Source organism: Impatiens glandulifera, chromosome 1 (assembly GCF_907164915.1).
Source record: "Impatiens glandulifera chromosome 1, dImpGla2.1, whole genome shotgun sequence".
In the NCBI taxonomy this organism is placed as follows: domain Eukaryota; kingdom Viridiplantae; phylum Streptophyta; class Magnoliopsida; order Ericales; family Balsaminaceae; genus Impatiens; species Impatiens glandulifera.
The window spans coordinates 159,126,525-159,146,080 of record NC_061862.1 but is presented as its reverse complement, the minus strand read 5'-3'; the positions used below and the strand labels follow the sequence as shown (position 1 = coordinate 159,146,080).

Here is a 19,556-nt window from a genome sequence, read left to right as displayed (position 1 = left end):
ATTATAAAAAAATTAATAATGCTGAAATTATTTTTGTCATCTTCAATTCCCTAATATGCGGATCCAATAAAAACAACCCTGACGGGACGTAACATATTTTGGGAGAGCACGCACTCCAATTATTATCATTTATTTCTCCATTATTTTAATTAATTAGAAAGAAAAAAATTATTTAAATCTTTTTCTTCATTATTACTTATTAGTAGTCCCTAATAGCTATATACTTCTTTTATTGCAATAAATTAATTAATATATATATATATTTAACTAACAAACCAAACCGGCCTTAGTTGTTCGGATTTCAAATGGACATTTAAATTTAGCTTTTAAAATGAATTATACTTTTTTTAGATTGTTAGGTCCATTAAAAAATATCAGCTTAGGATAATAAAATCTTTACCCAAGTAAAAAGACAAAGTTATAATTATTTACTAAGATGAAAAATATATGTCATTACTAAGAACTTATTTTATATTGAATTGCTCTCATTAATTATATTATTCAAATTATTAATAAATAAAATTATTTATTTAAAAACATATTAAGATTTTTTTTTACTTAAATAGTTTACTTAAGAAAGACATTGAACTATTTTTTAAAAAAAACTTATTTTTATTAAATAAAATTGTAATTTATTAACCATTTTTTAAAATAACTTCATTTGAAATAAACTCTTGAACAATATGTAATAAATAATTATGAAACATTGAAAAATTTTAAAAATATTTTTGAAATTGTGTGAATGGTTGAAAATAAATGTATTGATTATTCAAATAATTTTAAATTTAGACAAGTCAAAGTTTTGATAAAATTATCAACGGATAGATTAACGAATAAACTGGTTTGAAGAATGGATTAGCACAAATTTCAATGAAAAGTGGTCCCCACTTAGGTGCGTACGTGTCAGCTAACTAGCTTGGTGACAATCTCTTGGGACCCACTTCAAATATGAAACATTTATTTAGTTGCTCTCAAAATTAAATATTATATTATTAAATACTATTACAAATCTTCAACAACCCGACGAATTATTTTTTACAACTTCAAATATGAAACATTTATTTAGTTGCTCTCAAAATTAAATATTATATTATTAAATACTATTACAAATCTTCAACAACCCGACGAATTATTTTTTTTAACCAACCTTCTTTTTTTCTGTTTATTTTATTTTATTTGTGGATTAAGAAAAATAACACTAAATCTGTTTGGAAATACTTAAATTTGAAATAGAGACGAAATTGAATGAATAAATGTTATTTAATTTATCATTAAGAACAATTTTTTTTTACAAGTAGCTATGTTTTCAAATAGGGTCATGTGTAATTCTTCTTAGTTATTTAAATAATTAAAAATGAATTATTTAAATAATTTTGGTATAAATTATTAAAAATAAATTTTGTGTTAAAAAACTCAAAAGATAACAATATTTATAAATAAATATTATTTTAGAGCTTGTTCCATAAGTTTTTTTTTTTATAATTCAACTATGTATAATCAAATACTATGTATAATCAAGTATCATTTCATTCCCTCTATAATTAATCACATCATTCAATTAGTTAACCATTATATTAAAATAATTTTTTTTTATTATTATATTAATATGTTTTTAAGTCTTCCTAAAAAAAATATACATGTCTCTCAAAATCGACCACTGCTTAACAATTTTTAAGTAAATTGAATTTATTCTCATAAACATAAACCGATGAAGCTTAGTTGATAAATTAATTAATGAAATATTACAAGTAAAAATATGTATGTATTAAGTGACGAAAATGATTCTTAAGAGACACAAAATACATACTCGATTTTCACTTAAAACGTTTTAAGTTGAAATGAACGTAACAAAATAACATCGAAGACGAAGACGATTTAGACCTTATTGAATTTAAATATCTTTGATGGTATGGGGGCTCCACTTGAAGATGGTGGATGGTTCTTTATCCTAGAATTTGAAGATTGGTTGAGGATATGTTTGTCCCATAATAGCTCATTTCTTCTTTTTAATTGATATTGTGGAAATTTAGCGTGATCTATTAAAGCATTATCTCCCATCAATCAATCCCACCTTACTATAATTCTCCTAAACAATTATTGAAATTTTCAACTTTTCTATTAATACCCATTTTTCAATTTTCTTTCTTTCTAAAATGAAATTTGGATTAATACAAAATAGTCAATTTGTGGACAAATGTAATTTTAATGAAGCCAATTTGGATTAGGGTCATATCACCATCCATATAGCCACTTGTATTGAAAAGTCAAATTCAAATAATTTATGGTTTGAAGCAATATTTATGAGGGAAAAAAAGGAGTAACAAGATGACCCATATGAAAGTTTTGGGGAGCCCCATACTCAAAACTATACTAAATATGACCAAAGTTTATTTACTATCTTGTTTATGTGTTTTGCTTTAATTTATTATGCACAATACACGCAATGGAGTGGAAATTTCTTAAAACAACCCTTTTGCCCCCACATTGGCATGCCCATGATTGTGACATTAGTTCTCATATTATTCTTCAATTAGTATTATTGACTTTGAAATCATAGCATATTCTATGTATCTTTTAACATAAATTTAATTTTGTGCATTTGTTTGTAAAGAGCACGTGAGTGATATATTTCTTTGTTATCCACCGTCATGACATCTACTTTAACTTAAAACGTTTTAAATGATAATCGAACTCACGACCTTTGATCTCTTAAAAATCATTTTTGTCGACTGAGCTACCTTGGTGTACTTTGTCGAATGTCAAATCATTGATTACAATTTTAAACATGTTTAGATTTGACAAATTTGTTTATTATTATTATTTTTTAATTAAGGTTAATTAATAAATTATTCTTACCCCAATTGTGCCTAGTTTCTTCCCAAAGGTTTCTTGATTGTATAAGAAATAACTCATTCAAGACTAAGTATGATACTATGAACAATTTAGTAGAATGTGTGAAGCTGATTTTTTATGATTTGTGGCACAAGGAAAATATGATGGCAAGATAGGGGAATTTATTGTTTAAAATATTATACATCATGTCATTTATACAATCACAAAAGAACTCAAAATTGGATGATAAAATCACAAAAAAGCTAAAACAATCACAAAAAAGCTAAAACAAAATGGATGAGAAATTAAAATATAGGTGTCGTCCCATGGAAAAGGAAGTTCATCGACAATAACATTATTCATTTCGCTCCACTTCACCGCCTCATGCTTATGGACATGTACATCTCGCGTTTATAATTGGGAAGATATTTCCTCTTTAAAAGCTTCTTTTTCTATCGGAGTCATCTTTGGATTTAACAATAACTTGAAAGCTATTCATTTCAAATTAGGGCTTTGAAAAGTTGGGGACAAAAAGCCTCAAAACTACTATTCCACAATAAATGTCGTTCGAAAGTTAATTTGTATTCGTAGTTTCAACCTTAAAAATGGCTTCTCTTGATGTCTTGATGAGCAATAGGCATGATATGATTGATGGACTTTTGTAGTGTCTAGGCACAATGGTTTGTGGACACGATGAGCACCGTCCGGACTGTGTTTGAAGTTGAAAGTGAACTCTTAACAACTACCCTAGGAGTAGTCATGTTTGTTTTAACAATTGTTAATTAATTTACTTTTTTCTAAAGATATTCGAAATAATAACAAATAATTGAAGTACAAAGATAAAAAAAAATTGAAAAAAATTACACTAAAATCATCGTACAAAAAGAAAGAGAATAAAACAAACTAACACCATAGAAAAGTCCTTCGAAATTAACCACATCCATAGTTTTTTTAAAGAGGGCAATTCTATCATTTTTATTATTTTATGGTATTTCTAACTAGGGGTGTAAACGAGTCAAGTTGCTCGTGAGTAGCTCGAGTCGAGTTTGAGGAGCTCGACTCGAGCTTTATATTTGTTGTTCGAGTAGCTCGTTATATATATTTATTTCTCTACTCCTTTCATTCTCAAACAGTCAAACTCATCTCTATCTAATTCTCCTTCCGTTCCTATTTTCTCCACCTTCCATTCCCATTCCCGAACAGACAAATCATCTCATCTTCTCCTTCCATTTCTAAATGACCAAACCTCTCTCTTCTCCATTCATTTTCAAACGGTGAAACCCTCTTTTTTTTTATCTCATTTGTCCATCTTTTAAATTCTTTCTCCATCAAAAGACTTTGAATCATCTATTTTTTTAATTCTACTATTAACGGAATAGCTTGTTCATTATTTTCACTATTTTATATTTTGATTTTGTAAAATTTGAAGATCACTATATGACCACTACATTATATTGTTAAATTTGTAATATTTGTGATTAACATATTTTAAATATTAAATTTCGTTTGAAATTTTGATATGAGATGTTTGTGATTGAATGATTATCTTTAAATTATGTGATATATTTATATTTCTTATTCTTAAATAATGATGTGATTATATATGTGTAGTTTGTGAAATATATATTATAATATTATGTTTAAAATATTATTGAGTGGTAAAATATAATTTTAATTAATAAAATTTAATTTTCGAGTTTTTGAGATCAAGCTGAGTAGCTCGAGTTGTAATAAAGCCGAGTTCGAGTATAAATTTTAATATTCGACCGAATTCGAGCATTTTCAATAGAATTGCTCGAATTCAAGTCATGGTACTCGGTTCGACTCGTTTACCTCCCTAGGGGCGGAGCCAAGTACAAGTTGGCCCGGGCTGTAACCCGGGTAGCCTTAAACAACCCGTATGTATTTTATCAATAACGACGGTAAATTACCGTCATTATTGGTTATTTTCCGTCGCTAAAAGGCATTGGTGACAGCAAACTATAAAACTAGCCCGGATAGATTTTTTTAATAAAAAATTAGTCCGGGTAGATTTCAAATCCTGGCTCCGCCCCTGTACCTCCCTATTTCTAACTTAGACAATTTATAGATGGTACACTTCAACTGTAATTTTATGGGAAGTCTCAATAATTTTATAACATTTGTGTTTTATCATTTATTAGTATTTATAACCGTTAACCTAAAATGCTCATAAAGATATCATTATGTCAAGTTTAGTTGGTTTTTCTTCATAAAAGCTAATAAGTTCATAATTGTGAGCATATAACTTTGCTATTATATTTCTCACTTTTTAATAAATTTTAGGTCAGCATAGATAAAAATTTAGGCCTTTCCTTTAATATTTGTGTCATATCATTTATTAGTAGATATAACTAGTAGAAAAAATTAGCCTCATAAAAAAGTCATTATGTCATTTTAAATGTTTTATATTTGATAATAAATAAATGTTGAAAGAATAGAACTCAAATAATTGATCTACTCAATCGCGAAATCGAATGAATATAATAGTGTAAACCTAATTTTTTTTAGTTCAAGTTATTAAATATTTTTTATAAATTATTCTAATATTACTTAATCAATATAAAAGATCATAACATTTTTTTTATAAAAAATAAAAACTAATAGCCAACTAATCATAATTCACCACACCATGAACTAATTGATAATGAGGGTTTTGAGAAAATTTTAAAAAAAATATTATTTAATATTAATTTAAATATTTTTTTTAAATATATTTTATTTATGTATATATATTAATAAATTTAATAACATTTATCCGCTCAAACTCAAGTTTATTTCAGTTCCGATTTTTTTCAAATATGTCCAACTTCACTGTTTCATTGTTTGTCTCAATTTATTACTTCTTCTAGTTTAGTGGTAACAAAAAAAAATGAATATTCTTAGCGCCCCTGAAGTAATGGGTTTGAGCCCGTCAAACTGTAAGTTCTGTATCTAGTTAAATGGTTAAGTGTGTTAGTAAACTATGTGTTTACTCTGTTGTCTCATTAATCCATTTTTCTAGTCTAAAAACAACAAGAGATTGATATTCTCAGTCTCCCTAGAGGTGGAAGTCCTACGTTCGAGCATGTTAGGCGTCTGGTTAAGTGTGTTTGCTTTTTTCTTCCGTCTCCTTGAGAGGTCCTGAGTTCGAGCCCGTTAGACGACAAATTATACGTCTAATTAAATGATTAAGTGTTTTTGCGGACTATGTGTTTAACCCTTGTTACCACATTTTTTTAATCTCAACTTAAAAAAAAAATTTATTTATATCATGCAAGTATAAATTTTTTATTGAATAGTTGATATATTATAATTTATTATTGAACAAAAATAATATGTAATATAATTAAAAATTATTTATTTCAACAATTTACTTTTGGAATTCTATTCGGTTCAGGCAAAAACCGTTGTTTACCTCCGTTACCCGAACAGTTTCCCAAACTAACCTTGTTTGACGTTCACTCTCCCAAACTAACCTAGTTTGTTTATTTATTCCCAAACTAACCTAGTTTACTATTCAACATCAGTTTTTTTTATTTTTTATGTTTTTTAACATTTCAAATTTATTATATATATATATTTAAATTATTATTTATATAAACTAAATTATTTATATTTTGATATATATTTTAAATTATTATTTTTATAAATTTGATTATTTATATTTTGATATATAATTTAAATTATTTTTTTTTATAAATTTAATTATTTATATTTTAATATATATATATATATATTTACATATATATGTGGCAGTATGATTTTTATCCCCATAAATTTATTTTTTTTACTATTCAAATTATTATTTATATTTATTGGGTTGTCTTTTATTAAAATAATTTTGACAACTTTTTATTCAAATTATTATTTATATTTATTGGGTTGTCTTTTATTAAAATAATTTTGACAACTTTTCATTTTAATATAATTTCACAATAAAAAATTTATCAATTTTTATTGTGTTGTATTCTTAAAAATATGTCTTAAGTTAATAAACCATTAAATATTTATATTAAAATATAAATAATTAAATTTATAAAAAAATAATTTAAATTATATATCAAAATATAAATAATTAAATTTATAAAATTAATAATTTAAAATATATATCAAAAATAATTTAGTTTATATAAATAATAATTATATGTATATATATATATAATAAATTTGAAATGTAAAAAAAAAATTTAAAAAAATAAAAATAAAAAATAAAATGAGTTTGAATAGTAAACTAGGTTAGTTTGGGAATAAATGAACAAACTAGATTAGTTTGGGAAAATGAACGCCAAACAAGATTAGTTTGGGAAACTGTTCTCCGTTACCCCTGCCATACACTTAAACTGTCACGTGACTTTTCAGTTCTTAAGGTACTGTTTGTTTTCCTCCACATAATTTATTTTTCTCTCATAATTAAAAATATAATTTTTTATTCCATACACAAAGAAAATTATAATATCTTATATTAATAATATCACAAAATTCATATTTATTTTTAATATATTTTAGCCTCAATAACAGTTTCTTGCAATCTTACAACATGTGATAAAACAAAAATTATTAATTTTTTTTATCTTATTGTTTTCTTAAAATGTTTCTAAATCTGTATTATATTCCTAACAAAACCTAACAAGAAGACTTGACTAAGACAAATCAATTTTCATAAAATCCTTAATCTTAATTAATTAGAGAGACGTCAACATTATTCTTATTGTTGTCCCACAAATTTAAAATTCAAATTCTTATACTTTTCATTATTCGTCACGTTTTATATTAAATTATAAGATCAGATGAATATGTAATTTTACGGGTTAGGTTTATACTTAAAACGTCTTACATTAACAAATAATAATAATAAATGCAATTTTATATTAACAGTTTTCATTAAAATGATAGTCCCTAAATATGTTTTTCAAACTAAACTCAATGTTATAACTACTACTATAATTAAAAAGCAAATTATTACAAGCTTATTAATGTGGGTTTTTTTGATTGAATTCTTTTATATGTGAATAAATGTTTTAATTTAAAATTAAAAAATATATATCAAGATCATAACCACTAAAATCAATAAATTGAAAACAAGTATTAGAATTTCAAATATATATTTTTTAATTAATGATACACCCATATTCATGTCCCCGTTTCAACTCAAAACATTTTTAGATAGAATCGAACCGTGGTATTTTATTTTCTTAAGTCTGCTCTTACCACTAAGTTACATTGATTTCGAATATATATTGTTTTTCAAACCTCGTATTTTGAAATTCCTTACCGTTAAAATTATATAAAACGAGGTTTTATTTTTAAATATTTTAAACGTTATTAACTTATTATCTACGTTTCAATTATAACATTTATAAACAAATAAAAGATTTATGTCACTAATTTAATTATCGATTATCAACGAACAAATAGTTTTGACTACGGAATTAGTATTAGTAGTCAAAACACTAAATTCGGTAAAATTCGATAGTTAAATTAGTGACATAAACATTTTATTTATTTATAAATGACACGTTAATAACAATTTTTTTTTAAATTGTGATATTTGAAATAAGATGTCTGAAATCTCAATTGGGAAATTTGATGAAATAACCCTAAAGATCAGTTTATTTGACTTTTTAGCCAGCGAATAAAATAAATGCGATGTTGACATTTTTTTTGGACGAAAATGCCCTCTTGCGAGACGCAACTGGATATTGGGTGATTTTTTTATTTTTTTTGAAAAAATAAAAAAATTAAAAAAATTCGTCTCGCAATTGCCGATTGCGTCTCGCGAATATCGGTTGCGTCTCGCAATTAAGGACGTCTCGCAACAGGGACAAAATCGTCCAATAAAATAAAAATATGTCACCAACGCCTTTTATTTTAAACGTCGGAAAAAAAGTCAGATAAGTGAATCTTTAGAGTAATTTTGTCAAATTTCCCTCTCAATTAACCCAATAATAGTCAATTTCATAATTTTCGACAAATTAAATAATCGAGAATTAAATAATAAAAACTATTTAAAAAGAATGTATAAGGACTAATGGTAAAAACAAATTGTACAAACGGTTTACCGGTGTGTAAACACGGATACAATGTGGTTGAATTATTAGAAAAATACAATTTTACCCTTACGGTTAAACAAACAGTCTGGTTCCGTTCTTCTTCTCTCTCCTCATCCTCATCAGCAATTGAGTCGACAAAGAAAGGACTGCGTTTCTGGCACCTGCACAGACTAATCCAATAGCCATATACAGATATATAGAAAGAGAGAAAAAGAGAAAGAGAGAGAGAGAAAGACTTTGCTCCGGCTACTCTAGAGAGAGAGAATCTGTGCAATACTCTGTGTGTGTGTATTACTTTGTAATTGCAGGTTGCGTTGGCTAAATCGAGTTCTTTGCCTGATTTGTTGAGCTCTTCTTCCGTTCGTTTAACCTTCGGTTTGTGCTGATTTGTTCTGAATTTTGATTTCAAAGACGAAGAGTCTTTCAGATGATCAGAGATCTGTGTTAAAGGATATATATATTAGAAATGGCGTCTACAGATGTGTCTATCGGAGGAAACGTCAGAGGAGAACAAGATAACTTCTCTTCTAGTTACAACAAACCGACTGATGCAGCCGGAAAAGGTATTTCCGGTGGATATCAACTCTTTTTCCCGCGAATTCCTGCCAATTTTGAGTTTTCTACTTTTCTATTCCTAATATCTTTGTTGTTTCAACGCAATGGTTACAGAAGCTGCGTTATACACGGAGCTATGGCGCGCATGTGCTGGTCCTCTCGTAACTGTTCCTAGAGAAGGCGAACTCGTCTTCTATTTTCCTCAAGGACACATTGAACAGGTATAATCTCTACGATTTCTTCACAAACGCATGGCACATTTATCGATATGTTGCCTTTTTAGAAAAGCTTTTTTTTCTGTACCTGAGCTACGTCTTGTCGTATTGATTTCGCGAGGAATACTTTTTACTGATTATTAGGTTGAGGCGTCAACTAATCAGGTAGCTGAACAAGAGATGCCGATTTATCGTCTTCCGTCGAAGATCCTTTGTCGTGTGATGAACGTGCGGTTAAAGGTACTTTTGGTTAACCTAGCTAGTTCTTTATTATACGTTGAGAAATTAGAGAATCGGTTATATGCTTCTTGTAGATCGATACTTAAAAATGTTGATTGAACTATGTAGGCTGAACCAGACACGGATGAGGTTTATGCACAAGTGATTCTGCTTCCATTGAAAGTAAGCTCTCTCTTCAATCTTCATGTTGATGCGGTATTGTGATTTGAAAATGTAGAGCAATCTGATAGGAAATGTATGTTGTGTCATGTTCATGCAGGAAGATGAGAATCAAATGGAGAAGGAGAGTCAACTTTCACCCCCTGCTAGTTTTCGTGTACATTCTTTTTGTAAGACACTCACTGCCTCAGATACTAGTACTCATGGGGGATTTTCTGTGCTAAGACGGCATGCTGATGAGTGTCTGCCTCCATTGGTGAGAGCTTTAGTCCTTATCCTTGATTCTTATTAGAATTCAACTAGCTGATCGTGTTTGTGGAAACAGGATATGTCAAGGCAGCCTCCAACACAAGAGCTAGTGGCAAAGGATTTGCATGGAAGCGAGTGGCGTTTCAGGCATATTTTTAGGGGTAAGGTCGATATGTGTTGTTGAATGAATTTTATAGTTCATACACAAAAACTAGTCGCCTACTGTCATTAGTGTTGGCCCGTTGGGAAAGAACTAACCATGGATGATTTCGACAAGAGTTAGTTGATTTGTGTTATCTTCATTTTGTTTAAAGAATTCTACAATGAAAATTAATGGAAATGCCTGTTGAACTGTTGAGGTTATGTAAGGTTTCAAGAATATAAAATATAAGAATTTGGTGGTATTTGAAATATCAATTAAATCGTTTCTAATGTTTCATATCGCAGGTCAACCACGAAGACATTTGCTTCAAAGTGGGTGGAGTGTCTTTGTGAGCTCTAAGAAACTTGTTGCAGGGGATGCATTCATATTCCTAAGGTTTGTAGTTTCCCTATTATCACAAAGTACAATGTTTCAACTATTTACCGCAATTGATTCTATTTACTTGGGACTTTGCAGAGGCGAGAATGGGGAACTTCGCGTGGGAGTAAGGCGTGCTATGAGACGGCAGGGCAATGTCCCATCTTCGGTTATTTCCAGCCATAGTATGCATCTTGGTGTACTGGCAACTGCATGGCATGCTTATACAACAGGAACAATTTTCACAGTGTACTACAAACCCAGGTTTGTAATGTTTTGTGCTCTACAAGATCTGCATTTGCTAATTTTGAGTAGGACCGGCCAACATACTTGAGTCCAAAAGATCTGTTTCGATTTTTGTTTTTGAAAGTTTGGATTTGTAACTAAGAGATTATAATGTCAAGTGATTTTCCTTCTCCACAGAACTAGTCCAGCTGAGTTCATCATACCTTTCAACCAATATATGGAGTCGGTGAATAGTACTTATTCAATAGGGATGAGGTTCAAAATGAGGTTCGAAGGCGAAGAAACTCCAGAACAGAGGTAAAGGATGTGCATTATTTGCATTGCAAACATCAACACTATAATAACCTTCATGGGCTATGTTTGATTCATTATTGCTTTTTGTTATGCTGTAGATTTACTGGAACAATAGTTGGGATTGAGGATTCTGATCCTAAAAGATGGCCAGAATCTAAATGGAGATATCTTAAGGTAGTATTTAATTTAATCTTTGATTGTTCATATGAATAAATACCATATACATCTAAAGCATATGTATACATTATTTTTGTAATAAAGGTACGATGGGATGAAAGTTCAACTATTCCTCGTCCAGATAGAGTTTCACCATGGAAAATCGAACCGGCTCTAAGTCCACCTGCACCAAATCCCCTTCCAGTTCCAAGACAAAAACGGCCTCGTACAAACATGTTACCTTCTTCCCCTGATTCGTCTGTACTCACCCGAGAAGGTATAAGTTCTACTCCAATGAAGCCGTTTCCAATATCCTTACTTGTTGAAAGATTAATTATGTGTTCCAAAACTCTGTTTCTCTCGGCTACCATTAAAACTAACTACAATCCTTATCTTTAGTAGGCTTGTGTAAGATGGTGACAACGACGGTAGATCCTCCTAATTATCCAGGAAGTGGATTTTCAAGGGTCTTGCAAGGTCAAGAATCATCGACCTTGAGGGGCGGTTTGAATGAGAGTAATGAATTATTAGCAAATACCTCAGAGAAAGCAGTAATATGGGCATCTCCAGTGGAGGGGGAGAAACTTGAATTGGTTTCTGCGTTAATGCAGGGACATGGGATGCATTCTTCTTCATCTAGATCGAAGTCTGTTTATACAGATTTATTGTCAGGATTGGGAACCCAACAATCAATTGGTTCTACTAGGGGTGATTTCTATTCACGACAAACTGATCAAAGTTCTGGTTTGTGGTCTCTACTACCACAGTCAACTCTCTCGCTTAGTCTGTTGGATTCTAGCACGAACATGAACACGAACTATCCCCACCAAGGAAGTAGAAGAAGTATTGATGGGCAAGGAAGTTGGTTCATGCCCCCACCTCCATCATCGTCATATTATTATCATCAACCATCTGGTCTTACTCTTCCCCCTCCACCTCCTCCTAGGGAGGTAATTATTCCAAGGCCTGTATTGAGTGTAGAGTATGAGAGCTTGAAACCGAAGGAGGGAAAGTTCAAACTTTTTGGTATATCCCTTACTAACAGTCCTCCTACTACTCCTACTCCTGTCGCATTGGAGGCAGTACAAAAAAAGAACAAGTCTTCTAAATTGGTTAATCATGAAACTTCAAGCAGCGAGCAGAAACGGAGTTCAACAAGGAGTTGCACAAAAGTAAGGGAGGGGAGATCTGATTTGATTTAATTTAGTCTGTTTTGGGTGATGATTTAAATGAATTGTTTTGTTTTGTTTTTTCAGGTTCAGAAGCAAGGGATAGCACTTGGTAGGTCGGTGGACTTGACAAAATTCAGGAATTACGAAGAATTGTTGGGGGAATTGGAAGAGATATTCGAATTCAATGGTGGGGAATTGAAAGGTAATGAGAAGATTTGGTTAGTGGTGTATACTGACGATGAAGGAGATATGATGCTTGTTGGTGATGACCCGTGGCAGTAAGTGGCTTCATTCATCAATAACAATCTTGTTGTTGTTTTGCTATTAATAATGGGTGAATAAACAGGGAATTCTGTGGGATGGTGAAGAAAATCTTCATATACAAAAGGGAAGAGGTGCAGCGAATGAATCCAGGTGCATTGAGTTTGAGTTCTTCGAAGACGACGACAACAACAACAGCTAAGAGCGCGGAAGAGGAAGAGGAGGAAGAAGATGGTGAAGAGAATACTGAAGTGATGAAGAAAAAGAAGGTAATTAGACAACATTCCCCATCCATTACCAGCACTAACTAGTTAAATAGATATTGACTGACTGTTTTCTCTGTTTAGTAAAATGGTAGTAGTAGTAGTAGTAGTATTGGCTATTTTGAATTGCAATTTTGGAAGGAAACCAAATGGGTTGTTGGGAAAAGCATAATATTAGGTTATTTGGGTGTTATTATTATTCTAGCCCTTTTTTCTGTTTGTAAATAACTAAAATTGTTAGCTTTTGAAAACATTACTTACTAGTAAGTGTTTATTTCTATGATTATGTAGTGAAATTGGTGTGTTTGGATTGGAAAAAAAGCTAAACTAAATCACCTGCTAACATTATTATTATTGTCAATTTTGTTGTTTCAGCTCTCTAGATTAAACAAGCTCCTAACATTTTTTATAATATTAAATCTAGACTATCATTAAATATTTAACTAAAAACAAACTTTTATTACATAATTTATTATGAATTTTAATAATAAAAATAAAACTTAAAATGTTAGTGAAATAAGAAGAAAATCATTACCCTTACTTTTAAGGTCATGTGATTATAAAATGGGCTTCTGAAACTCAGATTTCTAGGTGAATGCCTATCAAACATTTAATCTTTAATAAAAGAGAGGCTCAAGAACATTATTTATTTGAATTTTAATTTTAGCTATATTTGTTTATTTATAAATAGAAAAATGATAGAGAAATAAAATAATATGACAAGAAAATTGGTACGTGTGAAAGGATTAAAAATTTAATATTTGAGAAATTTTCAGATTTTCAATTTATCATCACATCATTTTTAAAAAATTTCTTGCAAAGCGGCGTGAAATCTTTCAATGGATTACTTTTTTCGCCTCTTTCACCGTCAATATGCCGTCATTCCATTGATCAAGCTACGAAGTTCTGAACCCTCTGGACCAGTTGGAAGGTGAAGAGCAGGATCTTTTGTTTCATTACCTTGTTTCCTGGATAAAAGATATCCTTAATTATCACACAAAATACTTTTGATTTATTTTGAATTTTGTTATATTGAGTTCTTTTTTATTTTTTACCCTACAAACCATAATTTTTTATATTATCAACAAATAATTTTTTAAAAGAGCAGTAAAATAATGTGGATTATCCCTGATTCGAGAACATATTATTATCCCTACAAACAATATTTCCACAACATATTAATGTGTTGAAATCTTAATAAACATCTTACAATAGATTAGTGACCAAATTACACTCACCTGAAAACAAAAATGTGATTAAAACACAAACCCAATAAAAAAATGATAAATACATAAAGGATATGTCTGCAGCCACAATTTATAAACCACAGAATTAAATACACCTTTAAATGCTATAGTTATTTATTTATTATACAAAGGTTAGCAACCTTCTCAAACTCAAAACAAAAATAAAATGAAACTTTCCTCAAAAAGCACATTGATTAATTACTTCATTCAACAACCACACATTGACAAAAATTGAAGATTGAAACCAAAAAAATAAATAAAAAGAGCCAAAAAGAAGATTTCAGAATTTACAGATTCTTCCTTTTTTTCTTCTTCTATGGCCTCAATTATATAACATATATATCATCACCACCACCTTTAGAACATCTGAGGCAAAGTCCTCCCTTCCAAAAATGACTTAAACAGCACAAGCGATCTCTCAGGCTGCGAAAATGGAGCTTCATGCGACGCGCCTCTAATCGTCGCAAATGAAAGCAGATCATTATAAACTTCAGTCCATCCACCCACCTTCAATTAAAACCATTTCCAAAAATCAATGATAAAAACAAATTTCAGAATAAAACAAACCATTTTATTAAAATTCTACCTGCTGTCCTCCAAACCAAACTCGATATGGAACAGTCATGTTCAGTCCCATCTTCTTCGCTAGCCCACGCACCAAACTTCGACTCCCAGTTAATGGAATCACAGAATCTTGATCTCCACTGATCATTTTTCACCAAATGTATCAGCAAATCATGAAAGTGAGTTAATACCCAAAATAATGATGAACAAACCTGTAAACCAATACGCGAATCCCTGCCTTAACAAGCAATCCCACTATTGAGATCGTCGGTATCTCCACATCCAGCAGTTGATAATCAAGAACACTGAAATAAATAGTCAATATAAGTTTTTTTTTGAAATGTCAATTAAGAACTCGATCGAGATCAAGCCTCCTTACTCGCTGCAGACAGTCCAACTGCGTACGCCAACAAGCCGAGCATGGAGAGCCTTCTGCACATCTTTTCTGTTCAAATAATTTACAGTTTTGTCTTCTATGCAAACATCTACCCTCTCATCAACTTGCTGTTCATACCAAAAAAGTAAATAAAATCACATTACAGTTAAAAATATGAATTAATAATTAACAATTTTTTCTTCTTTACTTGAGGACTAATGATTCTGGATTGTTTGAGCACAGACGAAATGCAGACATCGAGTGTGACATCATAATTGTCCACGAATTTGCTTGTTTCTCGACCAACTTGGCTCATGACTTTCGAACAAATTGGAGATACAGAATCTCTATAGTATTCACTTACATATCGCGAATAATTGCAAGCAGAAGTGAATAATCTATACGTCGAGTCAGATATTAACCCATGTGACCAGAAGTACTCCGCTCTTGAATTGAAATCAGTCGAAAATTCAAGAACTGGATTACCCAACTGCAAATTTATACAAATTTTCAGATATCTCTTATGAAGAAGACAATGAATGAATATATAGTAGTGTACTACTCACAGCAATGCCTTTCAAGTTGAAAACTTTTTCCTTTTCATTGAACTGAATCATGAGCTTAGCAAGTTGAGGAATATAATGACCTGATTTCAAATAATCAATCAACATTTCTCAGAAAGAAATCAAATTTGAGTTTAACCAGTCAAATAAGTTATACCTGCATAACTTTCTCCAGTAATAAACAGATCTCTTTGACGATACTGAGGGAACTTTTTAAACCAGCCATTCAAGAATGCAAGATTATCCCTAGCTTTGAACAAAAACATAAATTTTTCAATGGAGTTCTATAAAAAGTGAAACCTCCAACTATTGAGGAATTTGTGCAGAAAAGTTAAAAAGAAAATACCAGTCATATCATCATCTATTGTTGGGTAAGGAGATAGAGTTGAATAAGAGAAACCCACTCCAACTGGTGTCTCTAAATACAACATATTTGCTTCTGCATAAAGAATTTGAAATCAAAGAACTTTTACTAGACATTCTAGCAAACAACTTGAGTGCATGATGAGTTTGAGTTAGTACCTCTATTCCAGCTATACTCATTTCTAACCAAAACCTGTCCATTTGGCCTAAAAGGTCCATTTTCAGAAAATGCACCAACACCCAGAGAAGAACACCCAGGACCTGCAAAAGCCAAAGGGATTTGAGAGGCTTAACTTGGGGAATTGGGGATTTGAGGAAAAGGGTTGAGTCTAGTACCTCCATTTAGCCAAATAACCAAGGGCTTTGAAGATGGATCAAACTCAGCCTCGACAAAATAGTAAAAAATAGCTCTTTCTTGTTTGTTGGTTTGATGATCATCATCATTTACATTGACATAACCAGAGAAATGTTGAAACCCCACAAGAGGTTGCCCAGGTAAATGCGTGATTTTGTCAGAAATTGGAAAAGTGGAAGAGGGTTGAATCAATACAAGCAAAAGAAAGCACATTTGATGAAGCAAAGAAGCAATAGCTATAGAAATTCCCATTTGTCTTTCCTGTTTAGTGAAGAAAAATTAAAAAAAAAAAAAAAAGTATCGTTGGAATTTAAACTGTGCTTGGGACTGATTGACTCACTGTCTATCTACAGTCTATATATAAAAGAGTTTTCTAAAGAAAGAAAGAAAGAAAAAAGGGTTTCTGGGTGGAGGTCAAGAGAGTGGGGCTCGATCTACATCATATTCATATATTATGTATATTGTATCAAGTCTTGTTTTTTTGTTATCATTATAGCTCCCCTCCCTCCTGCTTTTTCTCTTGCAGGCCTGCCTGAAAATGGGTTATGGAAGATGGAGAGCTCAAGGGTTTATTTGAAAAAATATATATATTTTTTTAATTTGGAACAATTTTAGATGAGAGTGTTTTTAAATATTTTATCAAAATGTCTTAATTATTTTCTATTTTTAATAATATAAAAAAAAAACATTTCTAACCCAATATAAACGAGAGTCACCTCACTAAGGCAGCCTAGTGGTAAGAGTTGACTTAAGAGACCAAAATGTTACGGGGTTCAATTCCATCTAGAAACAACGTTTTGAGTTTAAGTGTGGATCGGTATGTCATGCTAGTTCTTTTTTAATTAAAAAAATAAAAATTATTTAAAAATAACAACAACAATGTAATAAAAAAATACATTCAAAACACAACATGACTAATTATTTGGACAATAACAATTAAATATAAAAAATATATATTCGGAAAAAACAAAAAAAAAAAACAAATATAACACAAAATCTAGAATTAATAACTTTGAAAATCAAAAATAAAATAAAAAACAATGAGTTCAACTCCAAACTCAACTGTTTATTATTTTTGATGAGAATGTAAATTCAAATATCACAACTTTAACTATAATTTCTCATCTAGATTGGAATTCAAACAAACAAAAAAATATATATTATATTCAAATTAGCACAAGGTAGTGGTGGTGGGGTGATGGGGTGAGTTGTATGTTTGGAATTGGATATGGATTGGAGTGGGAGGATTGGTCCAATGTTAACTATTTAATTAAAAAGTAAAAAAAAATATATATATTAGAAAGAGACCCTCAAACTTGAATAAGAGGATTAAATAGTTCTATGACCTTTATAAAAAAAAATCAAAATTTATTTTATTTGATAAATAATAAATATATATATAAATGAAATTATGGTACTGTTGTTGGTATTTGTTTGTTTGTGTTGGTTTTGTCAGGATGGGGTTTTCCCAATGGAAAATAGCAGAAGAAGAAATGATGATGAATATGAAACAGATGAAATTTTGCAGGTCAGGTCAGGCCAGGCCAGGCCTTCTTCTTCTTTTTTAATTATTATAGACCATCATGTTCTTCACAAAAAGCTTAATTATTTTTAATTGAAAATATAAAATAAAAATATTGAATTAATTGTGGGAGAAGTACAACATTTTCTCATATAATTGTGTCCCCAAACATTAATATATATTCATTCATAATCACTGCCTTGAGAAATCAGCAACCATATATATATTAGTTTATTGTTTTCATAATCACACCTTTTCTCCTTCTTTTCCTCCCACTTTCTTGTTTTATATATGTGTACCTATTTCAAATTAACTTATTTATTTGCTATATTAATACATACTTTTAGACCCTATCCTAATTTAATTCAATTCATTATTATTTTTTCTTTAAAAACAAAAGTGTAAAAGTAATTGAAAAGTTATTTTTTTTATGGCCTATAAAGACTTTTCTAGGGTTATATTGTTTCTCTTTTCACAGTTCACATTTTCTATTTTAGTGATCTTTTCCAAATCTTTATATATTCTTTTCTTAGCAGCAAAATAAATGAAATTGTTAAATGCGAATTATTTCTCATTTGTTCAACAAGAGTTATTCGAACTCATTTTTATTTGGAGATATTTTACACTACTACTTGATTTGTGTGGATCTCATTATTTTGATAATATATGTATGGTAAGCTATTACTTTGATAAAAAAAATTCCAGCATTACTTATCAACACACGAGTAAACACACGAGTAATGTCCGTTCTCACTATGTCTCATAATATTTTATAGAGATTCTTCTAACATCGTTTGATTGGTTTGTTCGATTTATTTTACTTTTACACTATTTTATGGAACTCTATCAAAATTATTTTTGGAGTCACTCTTAACAAATTGCAAAATTATTATATCAGTTAGAAATCTTGTCTTAAAATAAACATAAAATATATATTATTGATGATGTTACAAATAAATTAAATAAACTAGAATATATAAGGAATGAAATCACCCTAATAAAATGTTGATTCGAAACATGTGTTTAACACATTTCCCTTAAAACAGTTTCACCGTCTCCCCTTGTGCTGGAGCTTATCGCAAATGACTGTCTCCAAAGTATAACGAATCTAGTAATGATTCGGCACCGAAATCATTGCACAGCGAACTTTACAAAGTATCTGAATCAATCACTGAATTTTAACGAAAATACGACGAGTCAAGAACTCAAAGAACACTCGATTGATTAAAAAATTCGAAGAATACTCGACTGAGTGAAGAACTCGAATAACACTTAAGAAAACAAAGAAAAATCCTTTCGAATTCTAGAAAGATAATGATATAAGTGAAGAAGAGATATGAGATCTTTTCAGAGT

At 30.1% G+C, this 19,556-nt stretch overlaps 2 protein-coding genes across 3 annotated transcripts; one reads left to right on the top strand and one right to left on the bottom strand.

Annotated features, from left to right (window-relative positions):
- Positions 1 to 8,995: 8,995 nt before the first annotated feature.
- LOC124920449 (auxin response factor 2B-like) lies at positions 8,996 to 13,520 on the top strand. Of its 2 annotated transcripts, none has more exons than XM_047460942.1 (14): positions 8,996 to 9,445; positions 9,552 to 9,658; positions 9,797 to 9,892; positions 10,001 to 10,054; positions 10,152 to 10,307; positions 10,377 to 10,461; positions 10,748 to 10,838; positions 10,920 to 11,084; positions 11,244 to 11,363; positions 11,459 to 11,534; positions 11,622 to 11,793; positions 11,919 to 12,688; positions 12,773 to 12,966; positions 13,035 to 13,520. In XM_047460942.1, the coding sequence occupies exons 1-14, from the start codon at positions 9,349 to 9,351 to the stop codon at positions 13,258 to 13,260; spliced, it is 2,409 nt and encodes an 802-aa protein (XP_047316898.1). In that variant the 5' UTR covers positions 8,996 to 9,348; the 3' UTR covers positions 13,261 to 13,520. The 2 variants fall into 2 exon arrangements, with proteins under 2 accessions (XP_047316898.1, XP_047316897.1); XM_047460941.1 differs by having other exon boundaries at positions 8,997 to 9,445; positions 11,916 to 12,688.
- A 973-nt stretch (positions 13,521 to 14,493) lies between these two features.
- Positions 14,494 to 17,160, bottom strand: LOC124918647 (serine carboxypeptidase-like 45). The gene is made up of 10 exons (XM_047458692.1): positions 16,662 to 17,160; positions 16,485 to 16,586; positions 16,309 to 16,401; positions 16,120 to 16,212; positions 15,966 to 16,045; positions 15,608 to 15,889; positions 15,403 to 15,527; positions 15,236 to 15,328; positions 15,046 to 15,163; positions 14,494 to 14,966 (listed from the first exon to the last, which is right to left on the bottom strand). Exons 1-10 carry the CDS (start codon positions 16,930 to 16,932, stop codon positions 14,817 to 14,819), a joined length of 1,407 nt encoding a protein of 468 aa, XP_047314648.1. The 5' UTR covers positions 16,933 to 17,160; the 3' UTR covers positions 14,494 to 14,816.
- Positions 17,161 to 19,556: the final 2,396 nt, after the last annotated feature.

Coding starts and splice junctions, on each gene's coding strand:
- LOC124918647 (XM_047458692.1), bottom strand. CDS start 16,932: ATGGGAATTTCTATAGCTATTGCTTCTTTGCTTCATCAAATGTGCTTT. Junction 16,213..16,308: donor AATAGATGATGATATGACTG/GTATTTTCTTTT, acceptor TTTTGTTCAAAG/CTAGGGATAATCTTGCATTC. Junction 16,046..16,119: donor TACTGGAGAAAGTTATGCAG/GTATAACTTATT, acceptor ATTTGAAATCAG/GTCATTATATTCCTCAACTT.
- LOC124920449 (XM_047460941.1), top strand. CDS start 9,349: ATGGCGTCTACAGATGTGTCTATCGGAGGAAACGTCAGAGGAGAACAA. Junction 11,794..11,915: donor GTCTGTACTCACCCGAGAAG/GTATAAGTTCTA, acceptor CCTTATCTTTAG/TAGGCTTGTGTAAGATGGTG. Junction 12,689..12,772: donor CAACAAGGAGTTGCACAAAA/GTAAGGGAGGGG, acceptor TTGTTTTTTCAG/GTTCAGAAGCAAGGGATAGC.